At 37.8% G+C, this 17,800-nt stretch overlaps 1 protein-coding gene and 1 long non-coding RNA gene across 2 annotated transcripts; one reads left to right on the forward strand and one right to left on the reverse strand.

The window, feature by feature from the left end:
- The first annotated feature begins 487 nt into the window (after positions 1-487).
- Positions 488-9,812, forward strand: slc35g2b (solute carrier family 35 member G2b). Its single transcript, XM_065295013.2, has 2 exons — positions 488-748; positions 8,328-9,812. The coding sequence occupies exon 2, from the start codon at positions 8,348-8,350 to the stop codon at positions 9,587-9,589; it is 1,242 nt and encodes a 413-aa protein (XP_065151085.1). The 5' UTR covers positions 488-748; positions 8,328-8,347; the 3' UTR covers positions 9,590-9,812.
- LOC141281410 (uncharacterized) lies at positions 2,922-6,809 on the reverse strand. Its single transcript, XR_012335700.1, has 5 exons — positions 6,107-6,809; positions 5,485-5,532; positions 4,756-4,823; positions 3,735-3,851; positions 2,922-3,066 (listed from the first exon to the last, which is right to left on the reverse strand). It is a non-coding gene; the product is annotated as an uncharacterized lncRNA (long non-coding RNA).
- Positions 9,813-17,800: the final 7,988 nt, after the last annotated feature.

Raw genomic sequence — 17,800 nt, forward strand, 5'->3', positions numbered from 1 at the left:
GCACTCTTGGGACACCAAAGATTTATTTGACATCTTAAAAAGTATTGAGAAATGTCCCCTTTAAGTTGAAGTGACATAAAAAATATTACAGCTAAGTTACCACTGAATATACCGTAATAGTTTTAGCTAACCCATTTAGAAAATTAATCATGGTTTATTGATTGATTGATTGATTTGATTGATTGATTGATTGATTGATTGATTGATTGATTGATTGATTACAAATAATGATTCATTTAAATGGATGGTCTTTAAGGGACATTTTTGTAAGCGTACGTGCCCCATTCTCTAATGAATATAATTGATGACTTTTATTAAGTATGCCTTTTATTCATTACCTAATTAATTTCTATCAATAGTTTTTTGCCCCAGCTAATCTTACAAGTAATTGACAGCATCATGACCATTTCTATCGAGATCAATTCAGTGTACGTATGCGCATATGATCTTTTTTTATGCAATATTCACAAGGTCCACCCCACCCTCTGTGTCGTAAAGGAAATAAGTGGGTTTGTCTAGGAGAAATTTGGCTGTGTCTTGCACCCCAGCAGAAACACGAGCGTCGAGAGTGCGCGGAGCATCGCGTGGATAATGCGCGCACCTTGGAGAGTTCCAGCGCGTCCATGAAGCAGAGGATGGAGACATGGCAAGCGCAATTCTCCATATCTTGAACTAAATTAACTAAAACACTAATGTTTTATTTTTAAGAGCTATAAAGACCGCCGGATCCTGCATTTGACAAAGCGTGGTAAGTTGAAACGGCTTGCTTTGATTCATTTCATGTGCAGTATATGTAGGCGCGATTTACGCTTGTGATATTTAGATGAGAATCACATTAACGACGCGTTTTGCTGCTGCGTCGACTGCGTAACAGTATTTTTAAATGTGAAAATAATACAGAATCTATTTTGCTTATAAAAATGGATTTGCAACGGATGCGTAAGCAGGCAAATGCACATTTCAAAATTTGTGAAACTGCGTGAAATAGCATACGAAGAAATGCAACACAAAAAGACAAAAACGCATGGTTTGCAAATGCAATAATTGACTAGAAAAGCATATTTCTATTCGTGATAAGGAATGCACGCCTTTGTGCAATCCAAATATAGCACATCTTTATTGCTTTTAAATAATAATAGGCGCATAATCAATAATAAGTGATCTGTTTTTGGTGTTACAAAAGATCAGAGATTTCAGGTTGTAGTGGTTCAGACCACCAATACAATCTCATCTTTCTCCTAACAAGGTTTCTCCTGTCTCCTGCATAAAGGTGTGCCATGGGGACAATATGCCAATATAATTCAGAGAAGCTCTGTCATACAATATGACATTTTTTTCTAGTTATCTGATTAGATGATAATAGGTAGACGCTCATCAGGACGATATTGTTGCCCCCTGGTGGGGCTGTTGGTTAGTGGTGAATGGTGATTTATATTTGCTCACATAAGGTGAAAATCAGATCAGATTTTGATATATACGATAGCCTATCAAAATATAAGGAAAATACATGATTTGTTATGCAAGTTAAGCAATATTTTGAATTGAAAGTAAATTAATGTATTGCGCTTTGATTTCCTCTCATGTTACATAATTTCTTACACATCATACTGAATCAAACTCTGCTTATTTGAGCAGGCGCTACAGCACTTAAATATAGAAATTGCTTTACACATGGGGCTGAGAGGGAGAGAGAGAGAGAGAGAGAGAAGAGAGAGAGAGAGAGAGAGAGAGAGAGAGAGAGAAAGAGAGAGAGACAGAGAGAGACACAGAGAGAGAAATAGAGACATAGACATGGAGCACAGTGGTGAAAAAGGAGACCACTGAAGCAGTGAGTTATGAATTATGTAAGAGTTTCATCTGCATTTAAGTGAGACACTCATGCAAGATTAAGTTGACACAGTTATAAATATGCTCACTGATAAATACAACCCACATTTACAACAGCGTTTAAGGTTGACCGTAAAACCCAAAAATATGAATATTGTCATTATGTCCATTACAATTAACTCATATGACATTGTATGCAAAAGCATGTTAGGAAGAATGGACGTTTCTATAACAGAAAAGTAAATAGTGAATCTTTTGTGGAAAAGCATCTCTGAGATTCTGCTTATTTTGTGTTTACTGAGAAAAAAATAACAAGAAATAGCATTCATTAGTAAATTATGAAATTTGCAATTCTGGAGTCAACCATTCCTTTATAAAACAGCAAAATTGAATGTGTGCAAGTCATGAAAATGCAATGCCATATTGTAAAGTATAAGTTTCATGTAGTACAGGGGTTCCTATCCTGCTTCCTTATAACCCAGGGACATATCATGACCTTTAAAAATATTGTTTATGTAAAATTAATTGTGGAACATTTTATATATCTTTATTTGACCACAAAGCATATCAGATCCCATTTTCCTGGTTGTGGCTAGAAAGGCTACAGCCAACATCTCATGAAATCTCACCGGATGAGAGCTGTTTTCATCCTAATCCTACCCTCAAGTCTAACCCTAAACTAAAAATTTTACAGGATTTAGGCTGTACAGTAGCTGTACACTGTAAAAAATTTCGCCGTAATTTTACGGTAAAGTACTGGCAGCTGGGGTTCCAGCAGTGAACCGTAATTTTACGGTTTCATTACCGTATTCTAAATTACGGCTGTTCTGTAAATTAATAGTAAAATACCGCAAGCCTGTTTTAGCTGTGTACCGTAATCCTATGGTTTCATTACCGTATTCTAAATTACGGTTGTTCTTTAAATTTACGGTAAAATACTGGCAGCAGGGTTTCCAGCTGCATACTGTAATCCTACTGTTTAATTACCGTATTCTAAATTGCTGCTTTGTAATTAAATAATAGAATGGCAAAGATAAGATGAGGAACCATAAAATTACCAAATAGGTTTGTGCAAAAATAACCCAGTCTATAGACATATTTAAACAAATTCAAGTTTATTATAATTTTTACACATCAATTTTGAGGTCATTGAAAAAACTTTTGTAAAAACTTGGGAAAAATGGGCCAGGAACATTCCACAAAGAGTGACTAGCTCTTAACAGGAACAGGTCAGGTAGTCTGAAAGATAAACATAAAAAAAAAACTTTGTAAGCAGTGTGCTAAAAGTAAATTTAACACTACACGTGGCAGTAATAGTGTGTCTCTCATCATTTACTCACGCTCATGTTGTTACAAACCTGATTAAATATTTTTGTTCCGATGAACATGAAGGAATATATTTTGAGAAATGTTTGTAGACAAACCGTTCATGAGCCCCATTCACTTCCATAGTATTCTTGTTTCCTACTATGGAAGTGAGTGGGGCTCATGAACGGTTTGTTTACAAAGTGTGCAAAAGTGAGTACACCCTAAGTGATTCCGGTAATGATGCCATCTTGGACTCAAGAGTAACTGCACAACATACCCATGTCAACGAGTGCTCACTACGTTAAAACTCGTGTGAATCATGTGAGTCCAAGATGGTGCCGTTACCGGAAGCTAGTTAATACAGTTTATAAAGTTTAAAATATATTTCTTACACAATCACAACCATTACCCCAGAAGACCTTTATTAACCTATTGGAGCCGTGTGGATTACCTCTGTGAAGGATGAATGCACTTTTTTGGGGTTAAAAGTCAGAAAATGTTCCCTGATCCCTGGACATTTACTTAAATAACTCTAGCATCGGCTCGAAGTTAAAGCTATAGTTCATCTTAAAAAAAATTTTTTATGTTTATCAGCTTACCCCCAGGCCATCCAAGATGTAGGTGACTTTGTTTCTCCAGTGGAACACAAATGTAGATTTTTGAGTCCAACCGTTTCAGTCTGTCAGTTGTATAATGCAAGTTGATGGTAACAAAATCTGATATAGAAAAAAAAAACATGCACAGACAAATCCAAATTAAACCATGTGGCTTATGACAACACATTAATATACTAAGAAATAAAAAATTGGTTTGTGTGAATAACCGAACAGTATTTATATAATTTTTTTAACCTCAAATGGCACTTTTCCATTGCATAGTACCCCACGGTTTGGTTTAGTTTGGGTCGGGTCAGCTTACTTTTGGGAGCTTTTCCACTGGGTGCAGTGCGTAGTACCCGATACTTTTTTCGTACCACCTCGGTTGGGGTTCCAAGCAACCCGAGCTGATACCAAACGTGACGCGAAAACACGAGCAAGTCAGCATTATATGCTTAAATGCAACTTCAATGAGGCTCAGCGCAGCGCATTCGACTGACGCCACGGGTCGGGTGTTTATACAGAAACTGTCATGTGAGACATAGGTAGTGATAATCGCGATGTGCAAACATCTATTTGTGGTGGCCAATTTTAATTTTGTGGTGGACTGAAAAATAAATAAATGTATGGGAATGTACAGCGACACTCTCACTTGTATGATGTCACAGCACTAGGCAGCGCAAATATAACGAGACGCCTATAATCCCTCCCACTCCGAAGTGTTACTAAACTCGATGGAAAAGCTAACCACACCAAAGTGAGATGACCCGACCCAAACTAAACTAAACCGTGGAGTACTATGCAATGGAAAAGTGCCATAATACAACACTATCCCCAGAGCAATACGCGCATTCACATTACCTTCTTATTCATCTAATGTTTAATAGCGGGTTGCCACCTACTGTATGAGGGCACATATACACTATATGGGGTTTCCAATACAGTTAGTGGTGGTATGCACCTCGCAACCCGCTATTAAACATCGCAGTGAGCATGATGTTTTCTCATGATGATGACGACTCACCTGCAGTGTTATTTGTAGATCTAGTCTCGAATAAGCAATGTGACATGGAACCAGCATTTGCAGACATACTGTTAGGAAAGGTAAAAACTAAAGTTAATATCAAGTTAGACACCTGCGTCCATATTTATCAAGCTTCTCAAAATGCCATTTTATTAGAGTGCTGAGAATACATGAAATGTACTCATCCTTTCAAACTTAAAGGGATAGTTTACCCAAAAATAAACATTTTGTTATCATTTACACAGCCTCAAAGCCTGTTTGAGTTTCTTTATTTTGTTGAACACAAAAAAGATATTTTGATAAATGATGGTAAGCACACAGTAGACTGTACCCATTGACTTCCATAGTATTTATTCCTACTATAGAAGTCAATGGGTACAATCTACTGTGCGCTTCATCATTTATCAAATTATCTTCTTTTGTGTTCAATGGAGTAAAGAAACTCATACAGGTTTTGAACAACATGAGTCTGAGTAAATGATAACATAATGTTTATTTTTGGGTGAACTATCCCTTTAAGTTTGAAAGTGATTTGATTTGTGTGAATGAGCTGTGTTCTGACTTCGCTCAAACTGTACATCAAGTCAAAGTGAGGTCTGACTATTTCATTAGTTATTGCGATTTCATTTATCCATTGCATTATAAAGACCAACATGCTATTTCACTTTTGAGCACTTGACTTGTGTTTGGTTCTGGTGGCTGTGCAAATATAAACCAAGTAATACTTACTCTTGTCTTTAGCCAATATAAAACATCAAGACACACCAAGAAAGGGATCTGAAAGAAGTAACCATAAATATACGACAGTTATTAATTCAGAATGGCCTTTAGCTCGTTTAAGTTTACTGTAAAACGATAACGTTGTTTTTCATAAGAGGGACCTGTTGAACAAATCCCATATTGCAATACCTGCGTTATAATTAACTAACAATGTCAAATACATTTAACAACAAGCACAACACATTTTTATAAAAGATATATAAAAAAAACAAATAAGTTAAAAGATCTCCACTAACGTAAGCTCACGAGCTCAGTCAATCTAGGCGGGAGCTGAACTAAGCCCACATTGCAATACTTGGAGAAAACTTGCGTTATAATTAACTTAACTATGTTAAATACTTTTAAGAACAAGCATAACACATTTTTATAGAAGATATAAAGACAAATAAAAGACCTCCATTAGCTCACAGCTGCGCCGAGCTCAGCTCACCCCACTCAGCGCTCGAACGACACGAACCAACGGTCAACATCAAGGTTTATTATATTAGACATATCGAAATATACTGACAACTGAATAAACATCACTGTGAACTAATTTCAGTAAAGTAACCACGAATGTAAAGAAACTTACCTCATAATACCACCGAAACACTCGTCTGAGGAGAACAGCGGTTAATCCAGATTGCGCGTCTCCTGGTTTGAATAATCACGTGATCAAAGCATTCGGTATACGGACACGCGCCTTACGCGCCTCCGCCAATAATAACATAATAAAAGTAAATAAAGATATAAAAGATGAAAGTAAAGTGCTTCTTCCAGTGCTGCTTCCAAGAAAGAAAGTTGCCTGTTTAGAGCCAACATAGAATATTTATTTAATAAAAAATAAAAACAGAAATATTAATCGACTTTTAATCAAACTAAAGGTTTCATTATCGTGCAGTGTGTCCTCAATATTATTTCTACGTATACGTTCATACAGATTTTGCCCGGTTTATTGAATGAACAGACCTTTTATGACATTATTTATGGTTATATTAAAGGAGTTATGCAGTCCAAAACAAACGTTTACTGTACTGGAACACATATAGGATTTTAACTGTTCTTTGCTAGAAGTTAACTTTGAATTGGAACAGTACTTGGCCATCTACTGATGACGTTTCAAAATTATTCAGTCTTTATAATACAAGTCCAGACAGAAAATGCATATTAATAAGTGGCCAACACATACCACTCAGTAATTTCAGTGCAGTTCCTCCCCCACGCTCACCACTCATGCAACCATTTACGGCAAGAAACTGTAAATTTATAAAACAGTTCACTACCGTAAAATTAGGCCGTAAATTAACGGTAATTTTTTACAGTGTATCATATCTAGCCAGCTCCGCTTTATTCTAATCCTATCCCCAAACCTAATCCTTTCCCCACATCTTGCGAGATTTGGCCTTAGCTGTATACCCTACCCAGAAGGGCGCACTCACAATATCCAAACCAAACCGAGCCTGGTTCGTTTGACTAGTGTGATCACCCTGTACCGTGCCCGGGCGCAGTTTGGTTAATCGCACCCTGGCTGGCTTGCAGAGGTGGGGTGGAGCGCGGTTCACTTGGGCTCAGGCGCAGGAAGCGCAGTGTGATCGCTAATCTTGCCAGAGCAAGTTTAAGGGCGCACTGACATTATCCAAACCAAACCATGCCCCAGCGTGATTGTCACCCCTCTCTACTCCCCCAGATGCACGCGCTCACACTGTACTTTTATCGATCCGAGCCCGGGCGCACTTTCTTCATTAGGATGCGATTGTTTTGAAAAAAAAGCAGGAAGTAAAGCGCTCTCTTAACACTGGAACCCACCGTAATGTTGAGTCTGTGTTTTTTATTCGGAGCCATTTGGTGCACGATGACAGAGAGCCCTCTCACATGTCATCATATTGCTTAGTTGATCTGTCACGTGTGCAGCTCGGACATTCACGTAACCCCGCTGCGCACATCGAAAGGTTTTTATGGAGGCAGATGAAGGTGAGTGGTCGCGCAACTGACATCTTCACCTTTTGAATCGCGCTCAGGTGCGATTGCGCTCACACCACAGCCTTCCGCGCCTGAGCCCAAGTGAACCGCACTCCGGCCCACCTCTGCAACCCGGCCGCGGCATGATTAACCAATCCGCGCCCGGGCGCGGAACAGAGCGATCACACTAGTCAAACAAACCAGGCTTTGGGGGTCAAACGCCTACTTTTTTTGGCCTTGCCCCGGAGCATGGTTCGTTTGACTAGTGTGATCGCTCTGTACCGTGCTCGGGCGAGCTTTGGTTAATCCCACCCTGGCCGGCTTGCAGAGGCGGGCTGGAGTGCAGTTTACTTGGGCTCAGGCGCAGGAGGCTATAGTGTGAGCGCAATCACGCCAGAGCGCGATTTAAAGGGAGAGACTTCAATTGCTTGACCACTCACCTTCATCTGCCTGCGTAAAAGCCTTCTGATGCATGCAGCAGGGTTACGTGAATGTCTAAGCTGTATCAACTAAGCAATATGATGACATGTGAGAGGGCTGTGTGTCATTGCGCACCAAACGATGAATAAAAAACACAGACTTAACATTACGATGGGTTCCAGTGTTAAGAGATCGCTTTTACTTCCTGCTTTTTTTTTCAAAACAATCGCATCCTAATGACGAAAGCGTGCCCGGACTCGGATCGATAAAAGTACTGTGTGAATATGTGCTTCTGAAGGAGTAGGGTGAGGGAACAAATGTGCTGGGGCATGGTTTGGTTTGGATAATATGATCCCCCAGGTTGGGAACCACTGTCTTATATATTTTTGTGTCTTTACAACATCAGTTAATCCTGTAATGTTCATCTTTTACAGTTCTTCTATAGGTGAAGAAAATGGATCCATCCCCTACAAGGCAGTATGGTTCAAAAAAGAGGGTTAAAATTCATCCAAACACAGTAACGGTGAAATACGCCACACATTTTCCCCAGCCGGGCGATGAGGGATATGACGACGCCCCGTCTTTTGAGGACTTCAGTGCGTTCATGGACAATAACCCCAGTAAGAGACTGGTGTCAGAGAGCGGCCACAGCAGGACTTCATTCGGCACTATAGATTCCCTTCCCAGGCCCGAGCAGAAAGACAAAGGAGTTGGCGGACAGCTCGCCAGCTTTGGGGAGGCCTCGGTTCTGGCCTCGCGTGTCACCTGGGGTGCCCTTTTCGGGGCGGCCATCGCTCACGGCTGTGTGGCCCTCATCACACGCCTAGCGGCCGATCGCTCTAAAGTGCCATCATTAGAGCTCATCTTCATCCGCTCTGTGATTCAAATGTTGTCCGTATTGGTGGTCCTTTACTACAAGGAAGCTCCCTTTGGGCCCAAGGGCTATCGTTTACGCTTGTTCTTCTATGGGGTTTGCAACGTCATCTCGATAACGTGCGCGTATACGTCCTTCGCCATCGTTCCTCCCAGCAACGGCACCATCATGTGGCGGGCGACCACCACGGTTTTCAGCGCCATTCTGGCCTTTCTGCTCCTAGACGAACGTCTCGGTTACACGGATGTAGTGACTGTTGTAGGTAGTCTTTTTGGCCTGTGCCTGGTCATGATCCCCAACATCGCCAACGAAGAGAAGTCCCCTCTGGGTTTCTGGAAAGAAGCCTTCGGGTACACCATGACTGTGATGGCAGGGCTCACCGCGGCTCTGTCCATGATAGTATACAGGGCCATCAAGGAGCGAGTCAGCATGTGGACTGCGCTCTTCACATTTGGCTGGACGGGCACCGTGTGGGGAGCGTCGACCATGTTTATCATGCAAGAACCCATCATCCCATTGGATGGCGAGACGTGGGGCTATCTCATCGGAATATGCATCTGCTCCACCGTGGCGTTTTTGGGCGTCTACTATGCCCTTAACAAGTTTCACCCTGCGCTTGTTAGCACCGTGCAACATCTGGAAATTGTGGTAGCCATGCTTCTTCAGCTCATCGTGTTGCGAATGATCCCATCCATGTATGATGTCTTCGGGGCTCTGATCATCATGCTCAGTGTGTTCGTTCTGACGGGTCTCAAGCTGTACCGGGTGGGCAGGGCCATTCGACAGGATTACCAGGAGATCCTGGACTCGCCAATCAAATGAGCATGTCGAAGTGTGTGTACTCGTGTGCATGAGGGGGTTTGTATATGTGTGTGCGTGTGTGTGTGTGTGCAGTGTTTACCAGCCCCCTTCTCTTACAAATGTGCAATCAATGAATGTCTGGATCTTGACATTTATTTTCACTCGTGTCTTTGGAGGAGTGCCATTGGTGTAATGTCTTTGCTAACTGTTGATGTGTGAAAATAAAAAACAGTGATCTATAGTGCCCCCTCTGTTAGCATTGATTTTTCTGGTGCCACTGATGCAAGAATACGATGCAATAAATCATACTGACCAGATTCGCTTTCATTTATATATAGTTGCATTATTATATGTTGCTTATTAGGCCACACCCATGTTTATTCTTATTGTTCATGTTGCCTGTTTATCTTGTTTAGTGATCATTAATGTCGAGGATGAGGGTATGTCACACATCATGCCCGTGCTAGCACCTGCCCAGTTTGACTAGCTTAAGTAATTGATTTGTGCCAAAATTCAATGCTGACATGATGAGCCTATTTATTTTGCTCATAACACAGTTGAGCAGGTGCTTTGTTATTGCTTCATTACATTTCAGAACAGACTAATGATGACCCATTTGAAGGGCACAGCCCAAGATTTGATCCATCAGTCTGTATTTATACACTGTCAGGAAAAAATGGTCAAAATATCTATCCCAGCTGTGACAGGGGCGGTATCCTTTTAAAGGGACACTCCACTTTTGTTTAAAATAAGCTCTTTTCCCAGCTCCTCTAGAGTTAAACATTTGATTTGTACCTTTTTGGAATCCATTCAGTCGATCTTCGGGTCTGGTGGTACCACTGTTAGCATAGCTTAGCATAATCCATTAAATCTGATTAGACCATTAGCATCGCGCTAAAATATAACCAAAGAGTTTCAATTTTTTTTGTAACATGGCTGCAGGAGGCGCAATGATATTACGCAGCGCCTGAAAATAGTCCCCTTGGTAACTTTCAATAGCAGGGAACTATTTTCGGGCACTGCAAAATATCATTGCACCTCCTGTAGCCATGTTACGGCAACAAAGTCCTTGATTGTTACGCCAGAATGAGAGTATAGTTCTTAGCCATATCGGCCTAGAAAATCACAACTTAATTTTCTGTCTGTATTAGTAACCGATGTAACTACAGAAGAGTCAAGTTTTAAATAGGAAAAATATCGAAACTCTCTGGTTATGTTTAAATGCGATGTTAATGGTCTAATCAGATTCAATAGATTATGCTAAGCTATGCTAAAAGTGCTAGTGCCAGACACAGAGATCGGCTGAATGGATTCCAAAACTGTAAAAATCAAATGTTTCACTCTAGGGGAGCCTGAAAATTAGTATATTTTCAAAAATAGTGGAGTGTCCCTTTAAAAAATACAGCTTTGGACCTAAAGGATTCATATTAGTATCTCAAAGGTACATACAGTAATTGGACCAAATGTATACATAGCTGTAACCAGGGGCGTCACTGGGGGTGGGGGGGCTTGGGGGGGTTGTAGGATAATTCTAAATGCCCATGCACTATAGGGACCCCCATTAGGACTCCAAGTGTTGTCCATATTGGTGGTCCTTTACTACAAGGGGTATCAGTTACACTAAGGGGGTTTACATCACCTCAAAACTGTGCATGTACACGTCTTTCGCCATCATTCCTCCCAGCAACAGCACCATCATGTGACGAGGGATCACCACCATTTTTTAAATTTAATCCATCAGCCTGTATTTATACACTGTCAGACAAAATGATAAAAATATCCCAATTGTCATATATTAGTATCTCAAAGGTACATATTGGTAACAAATCACCTTTTTAAAGGGTACTGTCCAAGTGTTGTCTGTATTGGTGGTCCTTACTACAAGGAGGCTCCCTTTGGTCCTAAGGGGTATTGATTAGATTTGTTCTTCTGAGGCAGTGGTCACCAACCCTGTTTCTGGAGATCTACATTTCTGCATACTTTAGATCCATGCTTCAGCACACCTGCCTCTATTTTTTGGTAACGAAAAGCTTGATTATCAGATTCATGTGTGTATAATTTGGGTTGGATGTGAACTCTGCAGAAAAGTAGATCTCCAGGAACAGGGTTGGTGACCACTGTACTAAGGGGTCTGCTATGTCATCTCTAAAATGTGCGCATACATGTCTTTCGCCATCATTCCTCCCAGAAACAGCACCATCATGTGGTGGACAACCAGACCACCATGAACATTCGATCCATCAGCTTGTTTTTATTTTTGTCCAAGTGACAGCTGGGATATTTACAGTATTTTGACAGAGAATATAGACGTATGTATTTCGATTAATCCATATTTCTATATCTTAGGCGTCTTGAAAAATGTGAATCCTGATTCAGTCATGGCAATTTATACTATACTTACAAGTGATATTTGAGTCAATGATGAAACAAGCTCCCTGAAACTTTTTTTTAAATCTTTAAAAAATTCATATAATGCATTTATATTTTAGCAGTGAGGTGGGTAAGACTGTGCTACACACAAATCACAGAGAAAAACCTTCAACCCCCTTAAGTCGTGACTGCATTCTCAATAAAGCATGCCTTTGAGTGCTCTTACTTTTACATTTATTAATAATAAAGATATTAAGGATGCAAAGCATAAATAATCATATTATTTTGCATGTGAGTGTGTAGTGTAGGGGAGTTGGATCAGAAATGCTGTTTTGAATAAGGCATGTCATGATACCATTTGCCTCCTGATATAGCTCTCCTTTCTGAGCTATCATACAGGCATTTAAGGGAACATACCTTTAAAATATGTTATAAATGGTGCTTTAATTGGTTCCCCAGTGCTTGTATCAACCTAGAAAATGTGTAAAAGATCAACCCAGTAAGTTAGTTTTGGTAAACCGTTTTCTGCAAGCATGTGAACAAATAGGTCATTGAAATTTGGCTCCCCTTGTGATGTCAGAAGGGGATAATACTGCCCCTTAATCTGCCTATCCAACCACAGCACTGCCATTAAGTGCAGAGATCAGCTCATTTGCATTTAAAATGAAAGCCCAAATTGGCACATTTTTGCTTGCATCTACAAAGTGGCAATTTTTACATGCTATAATAAATTACCTAGATGTTATTTTGAGCTTAAACTTCACACATGTACTCTGGGGACACTACAGATTTATTTTTAAAAAAGTCTTGTGAAATGTCCCCTTTAAAATAACCAACTAAAAATATAAAATTCATCATCTTAATGGTCTTTGGCAGGATCTCGCTGCAAATAACATCAGCTGCTTTGCTCCTAATGTTTACTTCTGCTTGTTTAAAAATTTCATTTCATTATTTTTCTAAACCTATCATAACGGTGATATAGGTAAGATCTATTTAATCATTGTGTCCCTCGGGGATATGAAACCTATAGTCATGATGGAAACACTATTTGGCCGAGCTTGGAGATATTTTTGTAATAAATCTTTTAAATGGCAAGCACAAGAGATTTTCCACAAGGAGGCACTTAGAAGCCTTGGAGACAAAGAAATAGAAGAAAGAGTTCGCCAATTAAAATGCAATATTCATTCACCCTCGGGTTGTTCCAAGATATAATCTATTGCAACTGCTTTCTATTTTGAACAAAAAAATTAAAAGGATTTGATTAATCTTAATGCAACTATTTTTTATACGATTGCACATGTTTTCTATTTGACTTGTACACTATTTCCCAGAGGTGGAAAGAGTACTGAAAATTTGTACTCAAGTACAAGTACAAGTAGTTGCTAAAATAATACTCAATTACAAGTAAAAGTACTGGTGTTAAAAATGTACTTAAGTAAAAGTACAAAGTACCCCTCTTAAAAACTACTCAAGTACAAATTACTTTTTAGCCGGTGATATTTATTGAATAAACATTAAATTCATTGAATGAAATCAGAAATATGAATGGATTAAAAACAGGCAATTTGTGTCTTATACGAATAAACACATAGTACAGGAATTTTGTCTGTTTAAAGAATGTTAAATGATTTTAACAGCACCTATTATTATTATTATTATTATTTCATATTGTTTCTTCATATAATTTTTATCAAGTTATAAAAATGGTCTAATGTTATTATTATTAATGAATTATGATGCACCATAAATAAGCTTGTTGGGTTATTTTATTTAAAAACAGATTTTTTTACATTAACTCATTCCCCGCCAGCCATTTTTCGAAAAGTTGCCCGCCAGCATTTTTTATGATTTTCACAAAAGTCTTACCAAATGCCTTCCAGGAAAATTTTCTTCTAAAAATATATAAACATACAAATATATCAAATGAAAGAACAGACACTCTACTTTCAAACAAACAATAAAAAAAGTGTAAAAACCGTTTCATCCTATTTTTTTCCCTGCTTATAAACTCTTAAATATTGGTATTTTTCTTTACAAATACACATTTTTTTTTTTTTTTAGCAAAAAGCTGAAACAATTGCATTTTTGTGAATGAATTTAGTTAGAGATCATATTCAGAACGAATATCAAACATAAAATTAGTAAATAACGTTTTGGCTTCAGTTTATCCATAAATTGGGTAAGTCCGCTATCTAGTGGACAATCGCGGTATTGCACATTAACATAAATTCTTCAGAAACACGTTTTTTAGGCAAATGTTTTTTTCTTAATTGACAAGACAACTCGTCAATGGCGGGTAAAAGAGTTAAAAAATATTATTGGACAAGAAAGCTTTGAAAAAGTACCCTACTAATATTTCAAAAGTTATCAGCATTTAGCACTGACATGTGTGTAATTTAGACAGGCTGTCAGTGCAGTTACACTGCTACGCCAGTGGGACGCGGCAACAGACGAATTTGATAAAAGAGTCCTTATTAGACTGTTTATTATTATAAGCTTAAAACACTGATTCAATATGAATAATATGTTGACAATGACATGAAATTTAACTTTGAGCGCCATTTTACAATGCTAAATCTTTTTTTACGGTCTATGTGCTCGTCAGTGACCTAGGTAACTGAAGCTCATGTTTCAAGTGATGTTTTCAGTCACATTATCGTGAGGTCTACCCAACATTAAAAACAAAAACGATCACATAAATATGGTTATAAGTCTTCTTACCATAATGTGCTTTTTGAGATTAGAGGCTGAAGTATTAAGCCGAAATCACTGCAGATGGCAAACAAAGTTTGCATTACATTTGCACGCTGTCTCCTTTCCTTCCTCTGTTTGTGAACAACTCCCAGGTGCGACATGGGCACTCATCATCCGGTATTTCTTCGGAATTTTTAATTAATTCAGCGTCCATAACGCCAAAGTTCTTTGACATTAAAACACTATACAACGTCACAGTGAAGGACGCGCGAGGATCGATTGAATACCTCGCCAGAGACCGGGCTTTTTTCCCGGTGTTGTGTCGAACTCAGTTCCCCCTATGTTTCCCTTTAGTGTAGTGCTTTTATAGCGTTTTCATCACGTTACATTTAGAAAGATTAAAGATTTGAATTGGTTATACTAAAAAGGCATAATATCATGTATTTTATAATACAATTTATTAAATATTTCATACATTTGACAGTTTTCTATTAGGGTATTTCTTTTAAAATATAGCCTGTCTTTTTCTTTTTTTCCTTTACTGGTTGTTTTAAAAATGTAATGTTTGCATACATAAATAAATATACATATAATATGATTCATACTGTAAAAATAATTGACTTACCATTAAGAACAATACAGATACATTACAGAAATGCACATATACATCTCAGTCAGTAGCCATTAAAACTTTAAATATATAAATAATAAAACCTATAACGTGATAAAAACGCCATAAAAACACTACACTGAAGGGAAAAATAGGGGGAACATAGGGGGAACAGACTTCGACACAACACCTGTCCAAATACAAGGGTTTTTATTGGCCCGCCCACGATCAATAATTTCTATTGGATATCCAAATGCTGTCAAAGATTTGAATATTAATTTAATTCAAATTCTACAAGTACTTAGTAACGAATGTGATTTTCAAAGTAGTGAAGTACATTACTTACCTTAATTTGTACTTAAGTACAAGGAAAATTACAGACTTAAAAATGTACTCATAAAAGTACAAGTACACGAAAAAACTACTTAATTACAGTAACGTGAGTAGTTGTAATTCGTTACTTCCACCTCTGCTATTTCCAAAGCCTTATGAAGCAATGTAGGCATAACATCCACTTATTCCAGATCCTGTAAAAAAATGCCACATGCTTTCCATCAGAAAACAGTAGCTGAAAAAAGCTAACAGGTTTGGGTTAGGCACCTGTTATCAGGTGTCATTAGCTTTTAGGTTTAAAAAAGGAGTTGAGAGAAAGAAGAAAATTATTGCTAAGAAATGCTACAAACAGTACATTTTTAAAAATAAAGGTGCTATACAATGCCATAGTTTTATTTTTTAAGTATAGGTCCATTTCACAAAAGGTGCTACAAAGGTACAAAACCCGTCTACTGCTCTATAACTATTAGATTTGTTTCCTTCTCAATATGAAATGTTCTTGCTATTTCACCCATGTGTTGCCCTCTTTATGAATTCACATATGACTGAGCCTATCTGATTAAATGAACAGTACTGTATAATGAAAAATTGACCATATCTCAGCTCTCTTCTCACTTTTATTCATGAGCATGAAATTGTGAAGCTGCAGGGCTCTTGGGGTTCTGAGATTAAGGACAGGAGAAGGCTGGGGTGGGATGGGAGATGTACAGTGAAGTCCATCTGTTGGTACAGGAAACAGATTGCATCCTGCCGTATGTTATGCACTCCTCTAATGGCTCTATCAGTCATGTGTGAGGAACTTTGAATGTGGTCAGATAGTCACTCTCTCCTGATAGTCTAAGGCCAAAACAGATTCAGAAGATATTATTATCATTATGCACAAAGCACATCATGTTATTCAATTTTATTTTACATATAGGAAATTGGAAATGCTTCTATTTTGCATTTTTAACGTAGTCAATACAAACATTTTCATTACAAAGTCTATAACCAGCATAACAAGTTATATGAAATTATATAATATGAATATGAAATGTATGAGTATTATGCAATGACAGGATGTACTTGAACTGAAATGAACCTGATGATCATGTGTTTTCCCAGCATGATCCAGCACGATGGAGATAGGAAATCTGAGCTTTTGTTTAAAGGGGTTAACATTGCCAGGAAATGTAATTGCAGTCATCTAAATAGTGTCCTAAGAAAAAGGATATCTTTAATTTTTGTCAAAGAATATAACTTTATAATCATAGAAGCTATTTAGGTCTATATTGCCAGGTTAAAAAAACATTAATGCAGACAAGATTGGCTATTTTAGTTATGCAACAGGTAATTATCTCAAGCCAGTAAACTTTAAAGGTTTGATATAACATTTATAGCATTTGATAAAAATATAGACTAGAAAATATAGATGATTCAGGGGCCATGGCATGAAAATCTGACTTTTTCCATGTTTAAGTGCCATGATTGGGTCCCCAGTGCTTCTATCAACCTAGAAAATGTGGAAAAGATCAACCCAGTAACTTAGTTTTGGTATAACATTCTCTACAAGCACATGAAAAAATAGGTTGTTAAAATTTGGCTCTCCTTATGATGTCATAAGGAGCTCTTATTATAATAATACCACCCCTTAATCTGCACTATCCAACCACAGCACTGCCGAAAAGTGTAGTGCAGAAAAAAGCACAATTGAGTAATTGCAACAAACCACCATCATTGCGATCAGTGTTTGAATTTCATCAGCTCATTTGCATTTTAAAGGACACACCCAAAACGGCACATTTTTGCACACACCTACAAAGTGGCAATTTAAACATGCTATAATAAATTATTTCTTTGGTATTTTGAGCTAAAACTTTACATATGTTCTCTGGGGACACCAAATATTTATTTGACATCTTAAAAAAGTCTTGAACCATGGCCCCTTTAAAAAAAATATTATAAACTTTCTTTAAGGATATTATTTTTTAATATCCTTTTTATATTAGTATTTGTATGTATTATGTAATAAATATACTTAAAACCATTTATTATTTATATTAAATATCTATACCTTTTCCAAACATTACCAATGTTATTAATCCAGTATGTTTAATTGATTAATATATTGTAATCACGTACAATTTTTATTTTTAACAAATTGAAGTTTAATTTATAAAGTATATTTCAATAAATATATAACTTGACCCGAAACTCCACACTGTCCATTAAATTAAAGCACGTAC

Source organism: Paramisgurnus dabryanus, chromosome 22 (genome assembly GCF_030506205.2).
Source record: "Paramisgurnus dabryanus chromosome 22, PD_genome_1.1, whole genome shotgun sequence".
In the NCBI taxonomy this organism is placed as follows: domain Eukaryota; kingdom Metazoa; phylum Chordata; class Actinopteri; order Cypriniformes; family Cobitidae; genus Paramisgurnus; species Paramisgurnus dabryanus.